The 14,176-nt window shown below is 52.5% G+C and overlaps 1 protein-coding gene across 1 annotated transcript; it reads left to right on the top strand.

Moving 5' to 3' along the window:
* Positions 1 to 10,747: 10,747 nt before the first annotated feature.
* On the top strand, positions 10,748 to 13,876 carry LOC148431099 (uncharacterized). The gene has a single exon (XM_088466352.1). It carries the CDS (start codon positions 11,330 to 11,332, stop codon positions 12,206 to 12,208), a length of 879 nt encoding a protein of 292 aa, XP_088322478.1. The 5' UTR covers positions 10,748 to 11,329; the 3' UTR covers positions 12,209 to 13,876.
* The last annotated feature ends 300 nt before the right edge of the window (positions 13,877 to 14,176 follow it).

Below are 14,176 nucleotides of genomic sequence, written 5' to 3'. Positions count from 1 at the left end.
GTTGCCCGCAGTGTACGTCCCTACCACAGAGGGAAATGCCCACACTCTCCTAATGTCCTCCTGGTGCCCGCAGTGTACGTCACTACCACAGAGGAAAATGCCCACACTCTCCCAATGTCCTCCTGGTGCCCGCAGTGTACATCACTACCACAGAGGGAAATGCCCACAGTCTCCCACTGTCCTCCTGGTGCCCGCAGTGTACATCACTACCACAGAGGAAAATGCCCAAACCCTCCCAATGTCCTCCTGGTGCCCGCAGTGTACGTCACTACCACAGAGGGAAATGCCCACACTCTCCCAATGTCCTCCTGGTGCCGCAGTGTATGTCCTTACCACAGAGGGAAATGCCCAGACTCTCCCAATGTCCTCCTGGTGCCCGCAGTGTACGTCACTACCACAGAGGGAAATGCCCACACTCTCCCAATGGCTTCCTGGTGCCCGCAGTGTATGTCACTACCACAAAGGGAAATGCCCACACTCTCCCCATGTCCTGGTGTCCGCAGTGTACGTCACTACCACAGAGGGAAATGCCCACACTCTCCCAATGTCCTCCTGGTGCCCGCAGTGTATGTCCCTACCACAGAGGGAAATGCCCACATTCTCCCAATGGCTTCCTGGTGCCCGCAGTGTACGTCACTACCACAGAGGGAAATGCCCACACTCTCCCAATGTCCTCCTGGTGCCCGCAGTGTATGTCCCTACCACAGACGGAAATGCCCACACGCTCCCAATGTCCTCCTGGTGCCCGCGGTGTACGTCACTACCACAGTGGAAAATGCCCACACTCTCCCAATGTCCTCCTGGTGCCCGCAGTGTACGTCACTACCACAGAGGGAAATGCCCACACTCTCCCAATGTCCTCCTGGTGCCCGCAGTGTACGTCACTACCACAGAGGGAAATGCCCACACTCTCCCAATGGCCTCCTGATGCCCGCAGTGTACATCACTACCACAGAGGGAAATGCCCACACTCTCCCAATTTCCTCCTGGTGCCCGCAGTGTACGTGCCTACCTCAGAGGGAAATGCCCACACTCTCCCAATGTCCTCCTGATGCCCGCAGTGTACGTCACTACCACAGAGGGAAATGCCCACACTCTCCCAATGTCCTCCTGGTGCCCGCAGTGTACGTCACTACCACAGAGGGAAATGCCCACACTCTCCCAATGTCCTCCTGGTGCCCGCAGTGTACGTCACTACCACAGAGGGAAATGCCCACACTCTCCCAATATCCTCCTGGTGCCCGCAGTGTACGTCACTACCACAGAGGGAAATTCCCACACTCTCCCAATGTCCTCCTGGTGCCTGCAGTGTACATCACTACCACAGAGGGAAATGCCCACACTCTCCCAATGTCCTCCTGGTGCCCGCAGTGTACGTCACTACCACAGAGGGAAATGCCCACACTCTCCCAATATCCTCCTGGTGCCCGCAGTGTACGTCACTACCACAGAGGGAAATGCCCACACTCTCCCAATGTCCTCCTGGTGCCCGCAGTGTACGTCACTACCAGAGAGGGAAATGCCCACACTCTCCCAATGTCCTCCTGGTGCCCGCAGTGTACGTCACTACCACAGAGGAAAATGCCCACACTCTCCCAATGGCCTCCTGATGCCCGCAGTGTACGTCCCTACCTCAGAGGGAAATGCCCACACTCTCCCAATGTCCTCCTGGTGCCCGCAGTGTAAGTCACTACCACAGAGGGAAATGCCCACACTCTCCCAATGTCCTCCTGGTGCCCGCAGTGTACGTCACTACCACAGAGGGAAATGCCCACCCTCTCCCAATGTCCTCCTGGTGCCCGCAGTGTACGTCACTACCACAGAGGGAAATGCCCACACTCTCCCAATATCCTCCTGGTGCCCGCAGTGTACGTCACTACCACAGAGGGAAATGCCCACACTCTCCCAAAGTCCTCCTGGTGCCCGCAGTGTACATCACTACCACAGAGGGAAATGCCCACACTCTCCCAATGTCCTCCTGGTGCCCGCAGTGTACGTCTCTGCCACAGAGGGAAATGCCCACACTCTCCAAATATCCTCCTGGTGCCCGCAGTGTACGTCACTACCACAGAGGGAAATGCCCACACTCTCCGAATGTCCTCCTGGTGCCCGCAGTGTACATCACTACCACAGAGGGAAATGCCCACACTCTCCCAATGTCCTCCTGGTGCCCGCAGTGTACATCACTGCCACAGAGGGAAATGCCCACACTCTCCCAATATCCTCCTGGTGCCCGCAGTGTACGTCACTACCACAGAGGGAAATGTCCACACTCTCCCAATGTCCTCCTGGTGCCCGCAGTGTACGTCACTACCACAGAGGGAAATGCCCACACTCTACCAATATCCTCCTGGTGCCCGCAGTGTACGTCACTACCACAGAGGGAAATGCCCACACTTTCCCAATGGCCTCCTGATGCCCGCAGTGTACGTCCCAACCCCAGAGGGAAATGCACACGGATGTTTTCCTCACAACACAATGACCTAAATTAGGACGGCGGTGCATAGACTCTCTACTGAGGGCCCGACCCAGCCGTGCACGCTAATCCTGCGCATGTGCTGAACGGGTCTGCGAGTATGTACGGAGTTCGGCAGCAGACTGTCAGTGATTGAGGGGGGTAGTGAAGGCCTCTGAGGTGTGTCGCGCCATTGGGAGGGGAGCAGAGAGGCCAGGATCGGCTGATGAAGATTTTCTGGCCTCTCTTGAGGATCTGCGACCGCCAGCTTACTTAACTTTATGGTCACTCAGCCGGCCGAAGGGATCGCAGATGATCCGCTGCTGTGTCCTTGGACGCAGCTCGGATCTGTAATGCATGCAGGAGGTGCGACACCTCATGCTTCATTACCATGTTACAGCTATGTCAGCTCCTAACGTGTGAGCAATAGCTCCTGCGTCCTCTGCTCCGTCACCCCCTGAGTGCTGAGACCTCCGCCGTCCAACTCGCTGCTTCTCTCTCTCATTATCTGGAGACTGTGGGATTTCTGTCTATAAAGCTAAAGCATACTACCAGGGCCGTTTCTAGGGGCAGGCGACCCGTGCAATCGCACGGGGCGCGCTGCCTCCTACCCCTGCTGTAGAAACAGCATGTTAACTGCCGGGCGCCCGCTGAGATTCAGTTACCAGCGGGCGCCCGGCAGAGCAGCTGGAGATGGAGACGGAGGCTCCTGCTTCCGGCTCCCACAATGTGCACAATGGGAGGACGTCATGACGTCTTTCCCATAGTGCAGAGAGAGGAGCAGCCGAGCGGAGCGGACGCCAGAGCTGGGGCCAGAGCGGGGCTGAAGGTAAGTGTTACTGTTTTGGTTTTTTTGTGTGCAGACAGCCTGGACAATACTTGGGGGGAGGCACTACTACTGGGGGCACTTCTACTGGGGGAGACACCACTTCTGGGGGCACCCGGGCACTACTACTGGGGACATTACTCGGGGGGCACTTCTACTGGGGTTATTGCTTAGGAGGCACCACTACTGGGTGCATTACTCAGGGGCCAGGGGCACTTCTACTGGGGGCACTACTACAAAGGGAGCATTACTATTGGGGGCACTAATACAGGGGCATTAATACTGGGGAATTTATAAAGGGGACACTACTACAGGGGGCATTACTATTGGGGGCAATACAACTGGGGACACTACTACTGAGGCACTACAACAGGGACCATTACTATTGGGGGCATTACTGATGGGGGCATGACTACAGGGGACATGACTACAGGGGGCACTACTAATGGGGGCTCTGCATAAGGGGCATAAATACAGGGAACACTGCATATGGGGACAACTACAGGGGGCACTGCATAATCGGCCCTTTTGCCTGAGAGCCAGTGGGGGGGAAGCCTAAGACCTGTCGGGATGGAATGGTAAGGGAGGGGGCTGGAATGGTAAGGGAGGGGGCTAAAATGGTAAGGGAGGGGGCTGGAATGGTAAGGGAGGGGGATGGAATGGTAAGGGAGGGGGCTGGAATGGCAAGAGAGGGGGCTGGAATGGTAAGGGAGGGGGCTGGAATGGTAAGGGAGGGGGCTGGAATGGTAAGGGAGGGGGCTGGAATGACAAGGGAGGGGGCTGGAATGGTAAGGGAGGGGGCTGGAATGGTAAGGGAGGGGGCTGGAATGACAAGGGAGGGGGCTGGAATGGTAAGGGAGGGGGATGGAATGGTAAGGGAGGGGGCTGGAATGGTAAGGGAGGGGGCTGGAATGACAAGGGAGGGGGCTGGAATGACAAGGGAGGGGGATGGAATGGTAAGGGAGGGGGCTGGAATGGTAAGGGAGGGGGCTGGAATGACAAGGGAGGGGGCTGGAATGGTAAGGGAGGGGGCTGGAATGGTAAGGGAGTGGGCTGGAATGAAGTGTGTATTATGTAAATCATGTTTTTTCAATGTGTTTTATGTGGTTCTGGATTTAATAATGTATTTGAGGTGGATGTGGTTTTAAAACGTAGTTTATGTGCCTCTGGCTTTTCCAATATATTTTATGTGGAAGTGGTTTGTTGCAGTATATTTTATGTGGAAGTGTATTATATGTGGATCTGGCTGAGCTCGCTCCCAACGCGACTAAAACCGGGTGTGATACAAGGTCATACTTCTGCAAATGTCACACCACAGGCATGCGCACAGAAATGCGGCGTGGGCTTGTGACAGCGAGGCCACACCCCATTTTTTGAGCGCGCGCCTCAGGCGCGCATGCTGTCTATCTTTTGTTTAGCTACATATATTTTTCAGCGCTTTGCCTCTGACAGGTTAGACACCCCTGTACTCAGTAGTCACGGTGGCTGTCATTCTGTGGTCTTTCTAGATCGCGCTCCCTTACTGTGATACCACACCCCCTCACGATGACGCCACGCCCACTCCACAATATTGCTGCTTCGAGGGGGGGGGGGGGGGCGCATTTTGCCTGCTCGCACTGGGAGCCTCAGACCCTAGAAACTGCCCTGCATACTACTTATTATACACTAGAGGTTGTGCCACTACAGGTGACAGCATGCCCTGATTCTCAGAAGGCCGGGAGCATGCTGGAAGTTGTAGTTCTGCAGCAGAATCAGAAATAGTGTAGGCCTACTGATCAGCAATGTATAAATGCACATGGAGTTGTGAGTGTCACGCGTGTCGATGTACACATATGCACTGTTACATATGAAGATGCACCGAACGTGCTTATACTGTACACGAGCAGGATATAGGACCTCATTCAGAGTAGGTCGTAAGGCGAAAAAGGGAGCAATTGCTCAGCCGGTCGGTCGCAACCAAAGTGACGCCCATACATGAACAGTGCACCTCCTCTAGCTAGCGAGTGATAGCAGCTAGCGATCGAGCCGATCGTTGTCAGTCGCTGTATGTTAATTTTCTTCTGATGGTTGCGGCCGCTTGTGTTGTGTTGTTCAAATGTCATTTAGTTCATGCTGATGTTTTACTGGTAGTGCGCATGTAAATAAAAAAGATTTTAAACCCGGATTTTGGAATAATAATGTTGTGTTGTTGTTAATTGCATGTTAAAATGAACAAAAAAACGCATAGAATAAGCCATCACCATGAAATTTATTTATTCTTTTTATTCGCTAATGCTAAAGCACCTGAATCAGTTACAAGCCAATTAGCAGTGTTATTAGCTACAACAAACGATTATTAGCTGCTTACATTGTGTGGCTCAAAATAGAAACATCACTCCTAACATCAGTCACATTCGATAGAATCGATTGTACTCTGGGGCTTGCGGGAGCACATACCCAACCTCAAGCTGTACGATCAGCCAGGCCTCTAACCTGCTCGCAGAGTGACGTCTTACTACTTCCGGCCTTCTATGTCGGTCGTAGCAGGAAATTTATGTACGCCCCTGAAACGTCCTGAAAGCAGTGAGGAACGCCTGCGTTTTTAGACCGCCACCCCCGTCACCACCCACAAACGACCTTTCATGTCAATCAACTCTCGGAAGCCACTTCCTGCTCGTAAGCCGTACGATCGACAGCATTTTGGAACGCAAAGCCTCGTACGCACATGCGCACAACTAACCGTGCGCATGGGTGGTTTGGAAACATCGGATGCGTACGACCGTGTGGCTGCTTACGACCGACTCTGAATGAGGTCCATAGTGTGGTCAGCGTTAGTGAGAGCAGACAAATCGCCCTCCTGTCTGTCTCCGGCATAATACCCGAGGCATCAGTACATGATCTCTCCCACTTCAAAGGCTGCAGCATCACCAATGTCCAGACGGCTTACGGACCGTGTGATAATGTCTGCGTGTGGACCCTTGTACAAACACCAGAGGTCTGACCTTGGTTAAGGGGCTTGTTCTGCCGAGCGTGAAGAATCGGCAGTAAGCCCCTCGCAGGCCAGGCTGGCACACGTTTTTCACGTTAGGCCATTTTATACGCTGCGGACGGCCGTTTACACTCATTGCGGAGGGTGTGAAGCTCACAAACAGGAGCGAGGATTCAGGGTCATTACTCTGCCAGGTCCTTCAGAATGAGGGGGCTGTGATATACAGCTGCTTACAATTTGCTTGGAGTATAAATGCCTCTGGAAAGGAGTGGGTTAAATGCACGGCATTCCTGAGCCCTCTTAGGGTGTTATTAGCTAGTGTATAGCACTGCTGAATGTGGGGGTCATTCAGACCCGCTCGCGAGCGCAGTACGCTCGCAAGCGGGTCGATGTTACCCCAAAGCGCATGTGCACAACGGAGGGAGCTCCGTCGTGCGCATGCGCGAGACCCGGACAGCGACAGCCAAGCTGTCGCTCCGGGTCTCGCACCAAAGGGGGCGTGCTGTCGATGGTGACTGACAGCACGCCCCCTTTGGTGGGCATGCCGGGGGCGTGGCTGCCAGACGGAGGCGTTCCCATGGGAACGCCTACCGTCTGGGTCCGGCCCCACTGACATCACTAGCGATGTCAGTGGGAGTGATTTTGGTTCTGATAGAGCCAAAATCACCCCAGGGCTTGCGGTCACCGAGACCCTACCGCAGGGTCTTGCGCAAGCCCGATGGTCGCGATGGTCTTGACCATCGCGACCATCTTTTTGGCCGCTCGCATATGCTGTGGTTGGTCACCCACAGCTATACGAGCGTCCAGGAGGCCGCTCCATTTTTAGGTAGGAGGGCACTGATTCAGAGCGAGCGCTCTAGTCAGAGCGTCCGGCTCTGAATCAGGCCCTGTGTTTGTAGGCTGTATACACCTGTACCCTGTAATATGTATCCTTACTGTAGAGCCAATATCTCAGAGGGCGAAAAGCCCTATAGCCGGCAGAAACTGACGCGCTCACATTTTCTAGGGCTTGTCTGCTTTATAGGTAATTAGAGGGTTACTGCCGGCAATGAACGTGTTCTCTCCGGTGATAACCGACCGCATCTGTGTTAGGTATCGCCATTGAGAGAATGGGAGAAACCTATTTATCATATATCCCAGGTGACAGAAAGAAGTGAAACCGAAAGATTGCATAAGAAAAGAGGTGTGTTAAACCTCTAGGATGGGGGCCGGCATGTATGCAAATTACTGTTTAGAGTTAGCCTATCGTTAGCAGGGGCGGGTTTTCAATAGAGACATTATATAAGGGGCTAGAAGTGAGGGCCAAAGCCTCTTTGTTCCAGATTGTGGTCAGTGTCAGAGTTGGTCAGTGATAGTCTGTACCTTACATTGGTCTGTTAATTCTTTTCTTTCTTATTTTCATCACTAGATTCTCTTCCCTTCTTATCCCTGCCCCTATTTTCTACATTTCACACTTTGCTTTCCCTCACTTTCCTGGCTCTATATAAATAAATAGCAGCACATTATTGTCCCTTTACCTGGCCCTGTCCACCCTCGCTTTTGTCATTAGCCATGCCCCGTCCCGCCGCTCTGCGCCGCCCCCTGCTCGCTTCCTCCAGACTGACCTGAATACTGGCTCACGCCAGCGGCGTGGGGCGGCCCCTGCTGCGGACGCGGCAGGTGCTTCTCCAGGCGCCGCTACGGAGCGGGGCCTGCGCAGGCGTGGAGGAGCAGCCTCCGTCGCGGATGCGGCGGATCCTGTCTCCGGCGCCAATCATGCTGGGCGTCGCGGGGTGGCCCCTGCCGTGTGTACGGCGGGTGGTGCCTCCGGCGACTCTGCTATGCAGGCGCGGGGTTCAGGCCGGCGCCCGGCTCTGCTGACTCCGGGCGCGGCCAGAGCTCCCGCGATCACTGCGGCTGGTAGCGGGCGGGAGCGCGCCGCGACACCTACACGCGGGCACGCTCTCCCATCCGGCGGCCAGGTCACAGCCTCCGCTAAAAGGCGGAGGTCCCGGCGGGGCCATAGAGCCCCATCTAGGAGCAGCCAAGGCCATGCTAGTGTCCCCATGGTCCTTCCCGTTCCCCGCTCACGGCGGGGCGCCCCCCATGTTAGTGAGCGGGGGCGGGGCTTAGCCATTCCAGCCATTCCACATCCAGTCTGTCCCCTGCTCATGTTCCCAGGGCTGGGGCTCAGAATTCTAGTACCAGTAATAGGGTGCAATCCCCTGCATCTGTGAGTGTTGCCACCCCTCCCCCTTTTGCTGCGCAGCCAGATCCCTCAGCCATCGCATCTGCTTTGTCAACCCTGGCGGCTGTGCTTGCCCCATTTTTGGCAGCTCCGCCGGCAGGCTCGTTGCCTACTCAAACCGTCGCGCCTGCTAACGTCAATCCTGTAGGGGCGCAGGGGGGGTCAGAGGTAGAGCAGCTGGCGCAAGCATTGAGAGCCATTGCCCCTAGCTTGGCCCAGCATAGCGTGGGCACTAGTGCGCCCTCAGTTCCGATCACTCAAGACTCGAGGCGTGGCAATATGGATGCTAGGTTGCCTGCCGCAGAGGTGGCGGCCGGTGTTTTTCCTTCTTTTTCAGATGACGTGGTCGAAGAAGGAGAGCTGGTTGACGAGGATGTCGGGGAGGGGCCGTCTGGTTTTTCCTCTGATACCATGACATCGGAGGGTTCAGGTGGGTCTTTCTCAGACTCTAGTTCCTTGACGTCTTCTTTTGCTTCCTCTAGATCTAACGCGGACAGCGCGGGCAGAGCGCGCAAGAGAGCAGCTAAATATGCAAAATTGGAGGCAAAGCGTCGCTCAAGGCGTAAGCATAGCACCCATAAGCGCAAGCCAATAGAGAAGGGTTTAGAAGGTTCTGCAGGGGTACATTGTGACAACACCGCTGTATTGCGAGGTTTAAGAGCGACTTGCCGCAGTAAGATCCGCAAAGGTGACTATGTGGATATTTTTGCACTTACGGAAAAAGCTAAGAAGGCGTTTAAGGCGGCTAGGGCAAAGGGTGGTATAGGTTTGGAAGCTTTCAAATCTTACAATAATTGGTTGGCCGGTTTTTGCATTTTTTCGGCTTGTTATTTGGAGACGCGCCCAGAGGAGCACCTGAACGTCATTAGGTACCTCCATTTAGTTCATAGCATGCAGTTGTCCTCCAGGGGCATGGCTTGGCGAGCGTACGACGAAGAATTCCGTCGCAAGCAGGACGGCAGACGGGTGATGGATCTAGGCTGGAAGGACGTAGAGGTTTGGCTCGAGGTCACGCAGCCTTTGCGTCCTGCGTTTGAAGCGTACAACGTGAATAAATCAGCTAGTTCAGGTCGTCAGGGCCAGCAGCAGGCGACCGGTGGAAAATGTTTCGCTTTTAATAATTCCACTTGTACGCAGGGTCGAAAATGTCGTTTTCGTCACCTCTGCTTGCGATGTAGTGGCAGCCACCCAGTTGCCAAGTGCTTCAAGGCGGGTGCTCAGCAACAGCCTGCTCAGCCGCCAAAAGGCGCTGGTTCTAAGTAAAGCTTCATCCCCCGTCTGCGTCGCCGCAATGGCAAAATGGTTGCGTTGGTACCCTGTTCTCCGGGACGCGGAATTTTTGTTAAAAGGTTTCAGCTTTGGTTTCCAGTTACCTATTTGCAGAGAGGTTGACACAGGTTCGCCTAGGAATTTGAAATCTGCGTTCGAGTTGCCTCACATTCTTAGGGAGAAAGTGGCTAGCGAGGTTACCTTAGGACGCATGGCAGGGCCTTTTGCAGAACCTCCCATAAGGGATCTTGTGATTTCCCCGGTGGGAGTGGTCCCCAAGAAGATTCCAGGAAAGTACAGGCTTATTCAACATCTGTCTTATCCGCCAGGCTCATCAGTAAATGATGCCATACCAGTTGAGGTTTCCTCGGTGGTGTACCAGTCGTTTGACGATGCTTTGAACGTAGTTAGGTTTTATGGTCCAGGCGCGCTGATGGCTAAGATAGATGTTGAATCGGCTTTTCGTCTGCTTCCCTTACACCCAGAGTCATTCCGGTTTATGGGCTTTCGCTTGGGCGGCGAATATTACATAGACAAGTGCTTGCCTATGGGATGTTCGGTGTCATGCGCATATTTTGAGCGATTTAGCACCTTCTTGCACTGGTGCGTGGAATTTTCTTGCGGAGGTCATGGGATAGCCCACTATCTCGATGACTTCTTGTGTGTCGGCCCTTCTGGTTCAGATAGATGTAGTTATTTGTTGTTTTCTTTGCAAGCGCTGTTTTTTCATTTTGGAGTCCCAGTTGCTGCGGACAAAACTGAGGGCCCTGCCTCTTGCTTGTCATTCCTGGGTATCGAGATCGATACCTCGGCGGGCGCCTGTCGCCTTCCCCTCGATAAGGTTCACAAATTGCGTAATGCCATAGAAGAGTGCACGGCTTCCAATAAAATAACCCTGCGGCAGGTGCAATCTCTCCTGGGCCTGTTGAACTTTGCCTGTAGGGTCATTCCTATGGGCAGAGTTTTTTCGTGCAAGCTAGAAAGGGCCACGGCTGGAGTCACTAAGCCGAGACATTTACTCCGTTTGTCCTCAGAGATTAAGCGGGACCTCTCTGTCTGGGTCTCGTTTCTGCAGGATTTTAATGGTGTCCGGCTGTGGTTGCCTCCACCCGCGGACAATTTGCAGCTGCAGCTGTTCACCGATGCGGCAGGCGCCACGGGATTCGGTTGCTACCTTGATGGTTCCTGGTGCGTTGGTCATTGGCCAGAGGAATGGGAAGGAAGGGGTTTGACCAGGGACTTGCTCCTTCTCGAACTCTTTCCCATAATGGTTTCCTTAGAAATCTGGAGTGAACGCTTGCGCAATCGCAGCATCGTGATCAGGTGTGACAACCTGGGCGTGGTGCACGCGATTAATCGTCAACGCGCGTCTTCCCTGCTGGTTTTGCGTTTGCTTGCGCAGCTGGTGCTGACATGTTTGCGTTTTAACATCATGTTTAAAGCAAGACACGTGCCGGGGGTAGAGAATGGGATAGCTGATGCGTTATCACGTTTTCAGTGGGCTAGATTCCGATCTTTGGCCCCTGGTGCTGACGTTGATGCTGTGCTTTGCCCCTCTTATGTTTGGCAGGTGATCGAGCCGGCATGGAGGGCTTAGCAGAGCAGTCTCTAGCCCCCTCCACTTTGCAAGCTTATCGTCAGGCTTGGCATGAATGGGAAGACTATTCCCGTAGCAGCAGGCAGGCAGGTAAGGGTCAGCATCGTGCGATGCTTTCTTTTATTTGGAGTCTCCGTTTGGGGGGTAGATCCAGGGCTTCTGTGGCGCGCTCCTTGGCAGGCATTGCATTTTATGTTAAATTAAAGGGACAACCTGACTTTACTAAAAGCTTTCTGATTGCGAAGGCTTTAAAGGGTTGGGCGCGGGTCTCTCGGCCAGTTGCTGACCGTAGGAAACCTGTGGACGCCCATTTGCTTCCGGCAGTGCTGGGGGCAGTCCCCGAAGTGGCGTTTACCGAGTACGAGGCGATCCTGATCCAACTGGCGTTTTCGGTGGCTTTTCACGGCGCATTGCGCGTATCGGAGTTGGTGGCATCTTCCAAACGGGTTGATGCCACCATGCTCTGCTCGGATATCTCGGTCACTCATCGAGCTTTGCTTTGTAGGATACGGCGGTCAAAGACCGACCAGACTGGTAGGGGTAGGTGGTTCTCGTTGAATCCGTCTAAGGACGAACGGATCTGCCCTGTGGCGTTAGCGATGCGTTACGCATTGTTACGCCCGGATGTCCCTGGTTCATGGCTTATGCACTTGGACAGGACTCCGCTTACCAAATACCAGTTTGGTTGGTTTCTGAAGCGGTGTGTATTGGGTTTAGGCCTCTCACCTCAGGATTTTGGTACGCACTCATTTAGGATCGGCGCCGCAACTTCGGCAGCTGCTGCGGGTTTCTCACCGTCGGAAATTAAGTCACTGGGACGTTGGAAATCGGATAGTTATAAAAGTTACATCCGACCTACTCATTAAGATTGTTTGGAACCATAGGGCAATGTAATATTTTCAATGTTATGTTTTATTGCTTGCCTGGTTTTCTTGTTTTTGTCTCAAGTTCCGTCTCGTCTTGTCTCGTCTGTTACCCCTGTCTACCCTACTCGGGATTAGCTACTCGCCATTGCTGGCAATGGGAGTCTTGAGGGATTTTACAATTTTTGCCTGATCTGACGGATTCAATTCGGCTAATTTCAAAACATTTAATTAGGTCATAGTCCATCCCTCAGCAGGTTTTTATTTTACCTCTTGCCGAGTTCACATGTTTTTTCCCAATTTCCCCCCCACCCATTCTTCCCCTTTGTGTCTTTTTGTTTGTCCTAGCCACTTTAAATAGTAAAGTTGGCAACCAATAGAAACTTTTTCTTTTGGCAGATACTCACTTATTGTTCTTTCAGATCCCACTAATACACCATAAAATGTTATTGTTTTATTACAACTACTAATTTGGTATTTACTGCTTTTCTCCATTTTTAGGTTTGCTCTTTGACACGCAGGACATTTGGGTTATAGGCCATTCTTATATTTTCTGGGCCGCTAGCTTTATGAGTTCAGATCATGCTCCACTTTGTGAACATTCTGCTAGGATCCGTTGGATAGATTTCAGGGGTATGAGATGGCATTCCTTTTGTCCTAGACTGTTAGAGTACGCAAAAATTTTGGCAGGCCACGTATTTTGGTGACCCATTTAGGAGGCAACGACTTAGGACAGAGGTCCTCTTTAGCATTGCGACTTGATATAATTAACGATTTGGCGAGGGTGCTATCGGCCTGGCCCTCGTGTACATTACTTTGGTCTTGCATTGTGCCTCGACAGGTCTGGCGTGGGGTTAGGAGTTTTCCCGCTATAGATGAGGCTAGGAAGAAGCTTAACTTTGCAGTAGCCAAATTTGTGATGGCCAATGATGGCCGTGTCATTTACCATAAGGGCATTCAATTTCGTTTTAGTCATTTATATAGGGCTGATGGAGTTCATTTGACAGAAGAAGGTGTGTCATTATTTCTTGTGGATCTTTTTAGGGTGTTGGCGTTATTGGGGTAGTCCTTGGTATGGTGGCGGTGCGGCGGTTTTTCTAAGCAGAACCTTGCTGTGGCGGGAAAGAACGGCAGTATGATAAGTGGTTTGCACACATGACAACACCTCATCCGATAGAAGGTTTAGTGAAACCGAAAGATTGCATAAGAAAAGAGGTGTGTTAAACCTCTAGGATGGGGGCCGGCATGTATGCAAATTACTGTTTAGAGTTAGCCTATCGTTAGTTTTCAATAGAGACATTATATAAGGGGCTAGAAGTGAGGGCCAAAGCCTCTTTGTTCCAGATTGCCCACCCTCCCTTCCCTTTGCAATTATTGGCAGGTTGTTGTAGTTAATTTTGTAGTGGCGGAAAGAACGGCAGTTCACCAGTCCGGGTGCAATTATGAGTTAAGGGCGTTCCCTTCGTTGACTGGTAGTTGGCTGTACCAACCTAACGGGGGGCAGTATCATCACCTAAACGGGTGGGTAGTCAAGTTAGAGGGTGAGCGTTACCTTTTGTGTTTGACATGGTTTACATGGTTATGTGTATGCGCTCTGGGCGATCTACGCCTGCTATGTCTTTTGTTGTTTGTGTGTGGGCATAGCAGATCTGGCTGATTTCAGGCCGTCCTTTCTTTGCCACCATACATCCTTAATTAATTTAAGAATTAATAAATAATATTAATTTCTCCAATAAATCGCCATCAAGTTATCTGCCAAATCCACGTCTCAGTGTCTTTATTTTATGTTAGTATGATAAGTGGTTTGCACACATGACAACACCTCATCCGATAGAAGGTTTAAACAATACTGATGAAATAAAACCATTTCCGGGCAGGTCTCTGTCATAGGTAAGGGTATTAGAAAGCCGTCATTAATGTATAGGATGTTGTATTATTGTACTGTGCTGGTTTCATTCTAGGGGATACTGG

This window comes from Taudactylus pleione, unplaced genomic scaffold (genome assembly GCF_031769625.1).
Source record: "Taudactylus pleione unplaced genomic scaffold, aTauple2 ptg002887l, whole genome shotgun sequence".
Taxonomy (NCBI): Eukaryota; Metazoa; Chordata; class Amphibia; order Anura; family Myobatrachidae; genus Taudactylus; species Taudactylus pleione.
The sequence above is the reverse complement of the archived record's forward strand: the minus strand, read 5'-3'. Positions and strand labels throughout refer to the sequence as shown.